Source organism: Lacerta agilis, chromosome 11, assembly GCF_009819535.1.
Source record: "Lacerta agilis isolate rLacAgi1 chromosome 11, rLacAgi1.pri, whole genome shotgun sequence".
Classification (NCBI taxonomy): Eukaryota; Metazoa; Chordata; class Lepidosauria; order Squamata; family Lacertidae; genus Lacerta; species Lacerta agilis.
In genome coordinates this window covers 16788568-16801397 of record NC_046322.1, presented here as the reverse complement: position 1 = coordinate 16801397, position 12830 = coordinate 16788568, and the positions used below count along the sequence as shown (strand labels likewise).

Sequence of the window (12830 nt, the reverse complement as noted above, 5' to 3'; positions counted from 1 at the left end):
CCAGAGGACTGGAGAAGATCAGTCTACATCCCAATCCCAAAGAAGGGCAGTGCCAAAGAATGCTCCAACTACTGCACAATTGCGCTCATTTCACACGCTAGCAAGCTTATGCTTAAAATTCTACAAGGCAGGCTTAAGCACCATGTGGACTGAGAACTCCCAGAAGCGCAAGCTGGATTTTGAAGGGGCAGAGGAACCAGAGACCAAACTGCGAACATGCGCTGGATTATGGAGAAAGCTAGAGAGTTCCAGAAAAACATCTACTTCTGCTTCATTGACTACGCAAAAGCATTTGACTGTGTCGACCACAGCAAACTATGGCAAGTTCTTAAAGAAATGGGAGTGCTGGATCACCTTATTTGTCTCCTGAGAAATCTCTATGTGGGACAAGAAGCTACAGTTAGAACTGGATATGGAACAACTGATTGGTTCAAAATTGGGAAAGGAGTACGACAAGGCTGTATACTGTCTCCCTGCTTATTTAACTTATATGCAGAATTCATCATGCGAAAGGCTGGACTGGATTAATCCCAAGACGGAATTAAGATTGCCGGAAGAAATATCAACAACCTCAGATATGCTGATGACACAACCTTGATGGCAGAAAGTGAGGAGGAATTAAAGAACCTTTTAATAAGGGTGAAAGAGGAGAGCGCAAAATATGGTCTGAAGCTCAACATCCGAAAAACTAACATCATGGCCACTGGTCCCATCACCTCCTGGCAAATAGAAGGGGAAGAATTGGAGGCAGAGAGAGATTTTACTTTCTTGGGCTCCATGATCACTGCAGATGGTGAAAGCAGTCACAAAATTAAAAGACGCCTGCTTCTTGGGAGGAAAGCAATGACAAACCTAGACAGCATCTTAAAAAGCAGAGACATCACCTTGCCGATAAAGGTCCGTATAGTTAAAGCTATGGTTTTCCCAGTAGTAATGTATGGAAGTGAGAGCTGGACCATAAAGAAGACTGATCGCCAAAGAATTGATGCTTTTGAATTATGGTGCTGGAGAAGAAATCAGCCCTGAGTGCTCACTGGAAGGACAGATCCTGAAGCTGAGGCTCCAATACTTTGGCCACCTCATGAGAAGAGAAGACTCCCTGGAAAAGACCCTGATGTTGGGAAAGATGGAGGGCACAAGGAGAAGGGGACGACAGAGGATGAGATGGTTGGACAGTGTTCTTGAAGCGACTGGCATGAGTTTGGCCAAACTGCGGGAGGCAGTGGAGGATAGGGGTGCCTGGCTTGCTTTGGTCCACGACTGAACAACTGAACAACAACAACAAAATCAGTCTTCATACACTGGTTAACCAATTCAAACTTTCCTTAAAAAGGAACGCGACTGAACGACTGAACAACAACAAAATCAGTCTTCATACACTGGTTAACCAATTCAAACTTTCCTTAAAAAGGAACGCGACTGAACGACTGAACAACAACAACAAAATCAGTCTTCATACACTGGTTAACCAATTCAAACTTTCCTTAAAAAGGAAACACAAGAGCTAAAGGTCCTGGTTCCAGCTCTACCCACAGAAAACTAGTCATGCATAACAAGTGGTGCCTCAGTGAACATCCACATCCCAATGTGTGTATAAAAACTCATTCAGCCAGTTTAAGTGAGCCTGGATGAGCCTCTGCATAAAGTAAACACACAGAAGTCTGTTTCAGAATTTTCCCTGGATCAGGACAAACGGAAGCATTCTTAAAATAAAAAAATTGGTTTGTTGGCATCAACACTTTTACTTCTTTTCAAGAATGATCAGGAAGAGATCTAATTCCTGAAATAGAAATTACTTACCTGTAACAAATTATTAAAGCAGAACAGAAGTCAAAGTACAGTGGTACCTCATGTTACATACTTAATCCATTCCGGAAGTCCATTCATAACAGGAAATCGCTCGTAACATGAGGCGCGCTTTCTCTAATAGCGCCTCCCACTGCTGCCGCGCTGCCGGAGCACGACTTCCACTCACATCCCGGGGCAAAGGTCACAACAATGGTCATCTACTTCCAGGTTAGCGGAGCGCATAACCCGCAGCATTCATAAGGGGGACAGTACATAACACGAGGTACCGCTGTATTAAATACACACACACACCCTTCTCTAATATGTTAGGGGTAAGAACTAGCTTGCCATTTTTAAAAAATAATAGTATTTAAGGCATGCCTTTGGTCTAATACAGTGCAACAAAAGGGTGATATAAATTTAAACTAATATTCAAGCCTTTGAAGAAAAAATGCTAACCATTTGATTAGCTTGTGATTGTTTAAGCTTTGTTTCTTCATCTAGTGCCCACCTATTCTTGGATGTCAAATAGCTGGACTTTTAATGCTGGGACTTGGTATCAAATCACAACTATGCAATTTTTCAACCACTTCTCAGGAAGTATCAGTTAAACAAGCTAAGGCAAAGAAAATAATGGAAGATGCTTTTTAAAAGTATGGAATAAACATGCACCATTTAATAATGGGAATCGAAGGGAATGGTAGGCATCACAAAGGGTGCAGACAATGGAGATAGCTTGCATCTGGTGCTTGTATCTGCCTCTCCACAGCCCCGTGACCCTGGGTGCTCATTCACTGTGCTCAATAGCTAAGTGGTGCTGTTGCTAAATTCTAGGTTAATGAATATTAAGACCATGCTCACACATTATCTAATTGTTGATAAAAGTGCTGACCAGGGTGTGCATTACCAAGAAAAAAGAATATAAGAAGAGCCTGCTGGGTCAGATAAATGACCTATCTAGTTCAGCATCCTGTTCTCACAGTGGCCAATCAGATGCCTGTGGGAAACCAACAAGCAGGACCCAAGCACAAGAGCACCATTCCCTTCTGTGTTTCCAAAACCTAGTATTCATAACCATTACTGATGGCATAGCCATCATAGCTAGTAGCCATTGAAAGCTCTACTGACTCCCTCTCCTGAACTTGTCAAATCCTCTTTTAAAGCCATCCAAGATGGTAGCCATCACTGCCTCCTGTGGGAGTTAATTCCTCAGTTAGTGGTGCAATATGTAAAGAAGTACTCTTTTTATGTTTCCTGAATCTTCCAGTATTCAGCTTCTTTGTATGTCCACAAGTTCTATTGTTATGAGAGAGGGAGAAAAACTTTCCTCTATCCGCTTTCTCCATGCCATGCATAATTGTATAACCTTCTATCGTGTAACCTCTTAGTCGCGTTTTCTGTAAACTATGAAGTCCCAAATCTTGCAACCTTTCCTTAGAGAGGATTTGCACTATCCCATTGATCATTTTGGTTGCCCTTTTCTGAATATTTTCCAACTCCAAAAAATCCTTTTTGCAATAAGGTGTGAGCAGGAGAGGAGGGTGAGCCATATCTTTCCCAGTTCTATCCCACTGTGGACTCAGTGCAGCACCAACCCAGGCTAGAGAGATGGGATTACAGTGGTTCACCAAAGTTCATTCTCCCTCATTGGGAAATCTCTATGCCCCAGGGCTGGACCAGAGGGTCTGCATCTGACTCTGGTCATAGGGACACTTTAGGCATGCTTTTGTTGTACCACCCACCAAGCTGCCCTGACTGAGCAAGTCTTGGGCATGGTGTTGCAGGAATCCCAGACAATAATTCTGGGTGATTTCAGCATCCATGCCAAGCCTGCAGTTCGAGCAGCTCACAATTTCATGGCCTCCATGGCAACTGTCTCAGATACCCTTTACTTTGTCTTTGCTCCAAGTAGGGAGAGGGGTGGTCTAGAAATAGCAGGGGGTGGGTGTCTCTGTGACTCTGTTGTCATGGCCAGACCACTTCCTAGTGAAGATTGGACTTCCTAGTGAAGCTAGCAGTATCCCCACTGCAAGGGTGGGGGAGCAATTAAGACAGCCTGCCCTTTGAGACTTAGGGATCCTGATGGAAACTGCTTTGGTCATCCTGTATTTTGACTTCTGTTGGGAGAAAGGAGTATGTGTACCCATTATTTGTCTTTAATCTCAGCTTTCAATACCACTGACCACGTTATCTTTCTGGAATGGCTTTCTGAGTTGGGGGTAGGTGGCATCACTGTGTAGTAGTTCCAATACTACTTGGATGATTGTTTCCAGAAGGTGATGCTTGGGGAGTGCCATCCAGTCCCATGGAGTCTTCAATTTGGGGTTCCACAGAATTCAGATTAATCCCCCATGTTGTTCGACATCTGCAGGAAATCACTGAGTGAGGTCATCTCAAGTCTTAAGTACATTATCAGCAATATGCTATTGATGAGCAGCTCATCTTCTTTATATCTTCAGCTGCAGCAGTGGATATGTTGGACCAATGTCTTGCCTCATTAATAGACTGGATGAGAGCCAATAAACTGAAGCTCAATCCGGAGAAGACTGAGGCACCATTAGTGGATGGTTCCCTAGTCTGGTGAATGGGAGGTGGCCTGCTCTGGATAGGGTTACATTCCCTCTGAAGGAGCAGGTACATAGCTTGGTGGTACTTCTGGATCCATTACTGTCACTTGAGGCTCAAGTGGTCTTGGTCATGCTGCTCCATCAGTTTCAACAGGAGGTGCAGTTACTCCTCTATCTGGACATGGATAATCCAACAGCAGGTGGAACTGTGGTCTGAACCACTGAGCTTCTTGGGCTTGCCGATTGGATGGTTGGTGGTTTGAATCCATGCAATGGGGTGAGCTCCAGTTGCTCTGTCCCTGCTTCTGCCAACATAGCAGTTCGAAAGCACACCAGTGCAAGTAGACAAATGCTGGCTACCTTGGCCTGAAAAGAAATGAGCACTGCACCCCATAGACACCTTTGATTAGACTTAACCGTCCAGGGGTCCTTTACCTTTTACCTTTAGTCCAACTTCTGTTGTCTATGCTCTGGTGATCTCTACATTAGATTACTACCATGCATTATATGTGGGGCTGCCTTTGAATGCAGTTTGGAAACTTCAGCTGGTGCAGAATTTATCAACCAATTTGCTCATCAGTGCAAGACAATCTGAGCCTATAAAACCAATCCTGACCCAACTTTACTGGCCCCCAATTAGTTTCCAGGCCCAATTCAAAGTGCTATAAAGCTTTAAGTGACTAAGGATCGCTTTTCCTCCTATGTACTGACATGGAACCTGTAATCATAATCTGAGGCCCTTCTTCAGGTACCCACCCATCCACCCTGCTCCATGGGAGGTCCAGAGAGTGGAATCATGAGAATGGGCCTTCTCAGTAGTAGTTCCTCACTTGTGGAATGCTCTCCCCAGAGAAACTCAGCTGGTGCTATCTTCACATATCTTTAGGCTCCAGCCAAAAAAAGGGGGGGGGGATTGGCTTTTAATTATCTATGGCTTCCTTGAGTGGGTGGGATGTTTTTTTCCAGCTTTTGAAAAATAGAACTAAGAACTTTCATATTTTGGGTTTTTTTTAAATTCCAGTTTTAATGTAAGCATTTGTTTATATATTGTAAGTCGCTTTGAGTTAACTTGGTAAAAAAAAAGCAACCAATGAATTTTATAAGGATAAGAACAGCTCCAGTCATCTAGTCTATTTTATTGCACATAGCTCCCTAGAATACTAGGGAGCAATTGTGTCAACGGCCCTTTGGATCTCATCATTCCACAATGAGATGGAGGGCCTCAACAGGTTTGGCTTTCGCTAGGAGTCAAAGCCTTTAGTGTGGGAGGCCCTGTCCTATAAAACTGCACACCTGTAGCAGTTCAATGAGAACCATTCCGGACTGCCTTCAGAAGTATTCTGAAAACAGTGCTGTTTTGGCAGGCTGATTTTTTCTTTTTAATCACCCAGTATCTGTTGGTATTTTTTAATTATGCTTTATGTCTTTTTTTAAGATTGATTTCATCATATCTTGTGTGTTGTAATCTACCCTGCTATATTTTATGAAAGTGCAGATTATAAATAAAAACATAAACATTATAAACATAGAATAATTCCTTTTTTAGATACGATCTAAATCTGACTGGTATTATCTAAAGGGTTGCTTTCTTTGTCTTTGTCCAGTAATAATCTCTATGGCCAACTCAATCTGCCCCTTATTAGCACTCTTAATGTACATCTTGTCAATAAACAGGTTGAAAATAAATAGGATGAAGAACAAAAAGTGCTCTTGGTGTTGACTCTCATGTTATGGAACACCCTTCTCCTTGCCTAGATTGCACGGGTGACCTTTTTATTTAGTAATGCATTTAGTTGCCAAGGATAAAGGGAGCTTTATCTATCACCGCAAAAATTAATTAACACTGGTAGAAGGGCAGCAATACTATGGGGGGGTTATAGCACTGTACATCAACAATAGAGATAAAGGTTTTATTTAAGACAGGCAGTGCTAGAGTTCTGTAACCAGAAAATATTAGAAAGCAGTCTGCCACACATTCAAACCCATTAATGTACATAGAAGACATTTCCTACATACAATATCTGTATGATGTAAAGGAAAGAGGAGTTGCATTCAACAAAAGATGTAACAGAATATTACAAATTCTTCAGGTTGTACAGCAACTAACTTTATATCTGAGCTCAGCTAAACTATTAAGCCAACAAGTGGTCTAAACATGTTTCCCCCCCCCCAACAATGTGACTAAAAAATTAATGATATCATGAAGAAGTAAGTACATAGTGTACATGTACTGACAAAAGGTACATGTTCTTAGTTTTTTTAAACTTCTAATTGGAATTGTTTTTTCAACTTTTTGGGTGTTCAGTTTCATCAGGAATTAGTGTTTACCAATTGAATAACAATTTTTGAGGGCAGGACGTAAGGTAAAGAATCCTGATATTTATTTTACTCTGTGAGGCATGCCTGCAAAACCTGTGACACACTAAAGCCAGACTTGCCCAACCTGGTGCCCTGCAGATGTTATAGACTAAAACTCCCATCATCTCCAACCACTGACCATGATGGTTAGAGCTGATGGGAGCTGTAGTCAAAGACATATTGGAAAAGGCTTCATTTAAGTTATAGGCATCTGACCAGGTGGCCCTCCAGGCCCTTCCCATCACTGTAAAATAAAAATAAAAGAGGGAGGGAGGGAGAAAAAATAGATGGCTTTGCAAGCTGCATTCTGCTTGATAGGCCGAAACTCTAAGCAGTATGAGGGTTATGAAATATATAAACAGTTATGAATCTGAAATCTGGAGTTTTTTCTGATGTAGATCAGGAATATCCAGAATAAATCGGCTGTATTATTTATATTTCTTAAAAATAAACTATAGATTTAAACTATGATACAGTGAAACAGTCTCTCTCTTGAAATACACTTTAGCCCTCCACATGGGCAATGTGTTGAAAGACTGCCAATTTTCAAGGTGTATCAAAAGTTATTGTTGAGTTATCCTTTCATCTAATACCAAGAACAAACTTACTGTGTTTTTCACTCCATAGGGCGCACCTTGTTTTTAGAGGAGGAAACAAGAAAAAAAAATTTTTTCCCTGGTTTTCCTCCTCTAAAAGCCCTGGGTTTCTTGAGGATCAGCTGAAAGTTTTGCAGCTTTTTTTGCAAAGGGAAAAGTCCTGGTTTTTTTGAGGATCAGCTAAAAGTTTTGTGGCTTTTTTTGCAAAGGGAAAAGCCCTGGGTTTTTTTTTTTTTTTTTGAGGATCAGCTAAAAGTTTTGCAGCTTTTTTGCAAAGGGGGAAAAGCAAAGCTCCTTTTGCAAAGAGGAAAAGCCCCATTTTTTATGGGGTTCAACTCACATTTCTGCAGCTTCTGAAGGAAAGGGAGCCATTTCTACAGTTTCCAGACAGATAATCTAATCAGCCAGTCACATGTCGCTGGGGAAACAAACAACCTCCCTCTGCAGCACATTCAACAATGGAGGGCGGGGCTGAAAGGGAGCCAGAACTCTTATCTCTCTCCTGATCTCTTGCTGATCAGCTGCTGAGTGGGGTCCTTTCAACACCACTATCTGCTTTTGGCCCCTGGGCAATTCGGCTTCAGGGACCACCATTCGCTCCATAAGACGCACAGATATTTCCCCTTAATTTTAGGAGGAAAGGGGTGCGTCTTATGGAGCAAAAAATACGGTAGTTGGTCTCTAAGGTGCTACTGGAAGGATTTTGTTATTTTTTATTTTCCTTTCATCTAACAGAGTCATGTTCTTGTTTAGAAATCCACAAGTTTTCTGTCCTGAACTTTCTTTGTCCTGAACTTTTGGCACAGATCTAGGTTTCTTATCTACAACAGTATCAAAGAGCCATACATTTACCTTTAGGGGTTCCATCACTTCCAGCAGGAGAACATACGGACTGTGGTGATCTCAAGGAAAACGATGCAGTGTTCCTTACTGAAGAATCGCCCTCCTAGGAATCATATTAGTGGATTATTAGAAAGGAACAGTTTTTTCAATGACTTCCTGCTTTTGCTTTTTATGAAGTTGCCATAAGGAAAATTACCAGTGCAATTTGTCTGGCATGCCAGATATTAGCAACAACAAGGACTACATTTTACAGTGGTACCTCTGGTTACAAACTTAATTTGTTCTGGAGGTCCATTCTTAACCTGAAACTGTTCTTAACCTGAGGTACCACTTTAGCTAATGGGGCCTTCTACTGCCGCCGCGCCATTGGCGCACAATTTCTGTTCTCATCCTGAGGTAAAGTTCTTAACCCGAGCTACTATTTCTGAATTAGCGGAGTCTGTAACCTGAAGTGTTTGTAACCCGAGGTGTTTGTAACCCAAGGTACCACTGTATATGAAAATAAAAGCATTAATCATATAGTACCGGTAGTACAATCGAGCTATGAAAGTTAAGAATTACGAACAAAGCATTACTAGATTTTTTGGTTCAAATCATGGGCTAAAGAGAAAAATATTTCTTAGTAAACTTGCGTCTCAATTGAGAAGAAAACACTCCTCCATCTCTTTCTCCAGCTTTTTTTAAGAGCTTGGAGGAAGTAGTGGAGGAAAACCAGTACTACAAGAGGATGAGGAGGGATACTCTAGGTCTATTTCTCTCACATCCAGGGGAATGAAACAGCTCTGGAAAACCATCAACAGTTTAGGGCTACAGTGATGCATTCTGAAAGTAAATGCAATGTGGAGCTATTTCCCTGAGAACCTAAAAAGGCCCCACTGTAGCATCTTGTTTCCAAATAGAAACAGTTTCACATTGCATCATGCCCTCTCTGCACCCCAAAAAAGCTTTCAAAATATGTGAAACATACCAGGAAGTGTGAGGAACTAAGAATTCAACAAGTTATCACACAAGATTAAGTATTCCTTCAAAAACCATCATACTATGGATCATCAATACTAATCTCATTTTGTAGGTTACTTGACCAAAAGTAATACAGGAATGCTTTGCCATAAAATATCATCATTTGTCATTCAAGTACAGTATTCAACAGAAGCACCCAAAGGCAATGTTTCTACTGCTCTGTATCATTTTCAGTGAACTAATTTATAAAATCAGACTAGAGACAAAGTCTGAAGTTGTGCTAAAGTTTTAACTGTATGCACAAAATTTTCCATCTTTCAAAAATTAATGTACAGCATAGGTACCTAACACACACGCACACAGACACACTCACAATAGATGATAGACACATAGACACACGGACACACTCTTATTTATTTTCAGGGAACAGTGCCTTAATGTTTATAAAACATTAAAATGGTCTGTTACATACTTCACTGCTTATTCTGTGCACCATTTGCAGGTAGTCCTCACTTGAGCCGTGTCTAGAATTATCAGCATGGTGATTAGCTGAATTGCCTGACAACTGACTTGTAACTTTATTTTCATGTATATTCCTCATCCCAATGGGACTGGATACTGAAGCTGAAATAAGAGAAAATAAGAGTGAATGGATACGTTTAAATATTTTCTAGCATACATTTTCAAGCACAGATTTCATATTTATATTTAATCAGTGTGGTTTCTATGTTTTCTTTAACTAAAAACGTATTTCAAAGATCAGATTTTGAGGACAAGTACTCCACAAATTGTAAGACTGACTAGATGAATATGGTTCCTAAACTAAGTTTTGCCTAAGCTCCACACAGACTTTGACCCTAATGCACCTGTGAGGCATAGGAGAGTTGTGGCTTTTTTCTGTATGTCCATTCCATCTGCTTAATGGTTACTAAGGTGCCTTGCAGTCATCTTCGGCATCCTCTTGATGTCAAGAAACTCAAGAGTGTATGACAATACAATACATTGTATTTCACTGCTTCAAAAACTTTCAAAAAGAACCCCAACCCTTAACTCTTGAGTCACTGTGAATCCCAGGAAGTCCATTCCTATGCAATCTTCCGCCCTGCTTTGGAGAGGTAATTATTAGCATTTCTACCTGTCCCTTTTGCTGTCTTCTCTGTTTCCCTGACCTTGCCATTCATTCTACCCTTCTTTGACCCAAACCAACTGTATTCTGAGTTTCTCCACTGCACTTAGGCCTCCACTGTAGCTTTCTGGATCACAAGCACTGCTCCCCACTCATTAAATGGAAAATGTGAACTTTTCCCCACTTCCATCCCTTACCCTCTCATACACACATAATTGTTTAAGCCACTTCACTATTTTTCTAGCAAACACATTTTCTATCACAGTAGCCGTGTTGGTCTGCCATAGTCAAAACAAAATAAAAAAAATAAAAAAATTACTTCCAGTAGCACCTTAGAGACCAACTAAGTTTGTCAACTAAGCATGCACACAAAAGCTCATACCAAGAACAAACTCAGTTGGTCTCTAAGGTACTACTGGAAGGAATTTGTTTGTTTGTTTGTTTGTTTGTTTGTTCTGACATTTTCTATCTTCACCCAAACTGGAACTTTGCCCTTTGCTATTTCATCATATAACTGAAGTACATGCCAACATCCGATGCACATGGTTGGGATGTGATTCTAGGCCAAAATCTTGCATCCATTACTGACATGTGTACACTTTAATTATCACCTGCTTGCAGCCTATACTTTTGTTGCACCAGCTTTTGTTTTACTATGTTTTTATATGTGTCGGAAGCCCCCCAGAAACACATGGTATAACAATAAGAACAATATTAACAATTATATAATATAATTAATATAACAATATAATATAATATAATATAATATAATATAATATAATATAATATAATATAATATAATATAATATAATATAATATAATATAATATAATATAATAATATTAACTTACATAATTGTAGTTAAAATTGTTCTTGTTTTACTTACAATTCTGTTAATAGTAACACTTAAAATAATGGTCTAACATAACTAATTTGTGCCTTTAAGCTTTAAGCTTTGGCTCATAGTTATAAAATTAATTATTCTGAAGATTAAAGTTTTCCACTTAACTGTAGTTTATAACTGCAAGTTGTGTTATCAAATAGGTGGAAATAATGGTTTAGAGAAAAATTAGCTAACTTTAACTATTTTAAAGAGAATAATTTGTGTACATGTAATACATTCTATTAAATAAAAATGGGAGCAATTACTCCATCTTATTTTCTGTGTTGGTATTTTGTTTTATAGTACAAGTGAAAAATAGTTTTAATGCTCAAGATTAATTCTTAGAAGTAGAATCAGTCACCAGCAGCACATTTGAATATTTTCTTCATTATCCATATGCTCACCAGTTGTAAGGTATGAATTTCTGATATAAGAAGAGGTACTTAGCTTGAATAGTGTATCAGAATGTGATACAGTGACAAAAACCAACTCTGTACATATAAATGTTCCAAAGACACAGAGAAAAGAAATACCTTGCTGTATCTGCGGGTGAGGCGTGTAACTTGGAGGGTGTGAATATGGCAAATATCCTGCAGGGCTTTGAGGAGCATATGGACTAGGCACAGGGCTGTTTTGTGGTGCCATAAATCTATTACCAGAGCTTGTTTGTGGTGGCACAAATCTACTGTAAATAAAATCCAAACGAAGCATATATGAACATCAATCTAAACATGATTTTCCTCAAATAATTTCACAGATATTATACAATACAATAAACAGATAATACAATTCCTAGTAATTAATGGATTGGATCCATAGGTGCTCTTCCATGAGCAGAAAGCTTCTTCAACTCATGGAAGGTCCATATAGATCTCCCAGAGGAGGACATTCTTCAAATAGTCCTGTACTGTTGGAAAGACCAGTATTATCCCAGGGAGGAACGGTCCATGGTCTCCTCCCCTGAAACTGTCTCGAGAGCTCTTCCACCCCATACCCCAAGAGTCAATGGGGGAGGAAGGGGGGGAAGCCCTGTTGCACTAGTGAAAGTCCTTGTGGAGCTTCTACTGGCAGACTGGTTTGTCAAATATGCCTCCAATAATTTAGATAGAGCAGGGGGATCAGACTATCAGAATCTAAAATTGATTTGTTTAAAGATCATTATATATTATTCATTAAGATCTGTAATGAACCCTGTATAAAAAAAATTAGAAAAACAAGTCTGACTAATGAATTTATAAAGATTAAGAAATTTCTTCCTTTTCTTTACACAAGTAAATGAAAATTGGAAAAAGAAGTGCAAGCACTACTTTCCTTGTCCATGTATATCCTAGCAACCTTTTCTAACTGATTATACTATAAGTGCATTGTTTGCATAATACCAAGACTTTAGTAAGTCAACACACCTTGCATTAAATATCAAATAATTCCTTTTATTGTCAAATATTTATAGAACAGTCCTTGTGTATTTCGTAAGTTCATTTTCATTTTTGCTGCCCAAATTACTATTTCACTGACATCTCTTAACAGAGAATCAATTGCAGTTTTGTAGAATCTATCAGAATTTGTGTTTATGTACAGTTTATGGGGGCTCAGTGTTGAATATCTAAATTCTGGATGCACACTCTACTGAATCCTACCCCTACAGCCTTGCATCATACTGTATGCCATCTTTTTATGGTTCATCTAGTTACCGGTATGTGTTTTGTCTGG

At 39.7% G+C, this 12830-nt stretch overlaps 1 protein-coding gene across 3 annotated transcripts in view; it reads right to left on the bottom strand.

Moving 5' to 3' along the window:
• Positions 1–12830, bottom strand: part of NIPBL (NIPBL cohesin loading factor) — a 137429-nt gene that overhangs the window by 57271 nt on the left and 67328 nt on the right. For all 3 annotated transcript variants that reach the window (XM_033164072.1, XM_033164071.1, XM_033164073.1), the window contains exons 6-8: positions 11654–11805; positions 9585–9736; positions 8162–8255 (exon numbers count right to left, since the gene is read on the bottom strand). In XM_033164072.1, coding sequence (XP_033019963.1) covers positions 8162–8255; positions 9585–9736; positions 11654–11805 — 398 coding nt within the window. The remainder of the gene's footprint in view (positions 1–8161; positions 8256–9584; positions 9737–11653; positions 11806–12830) is intronic.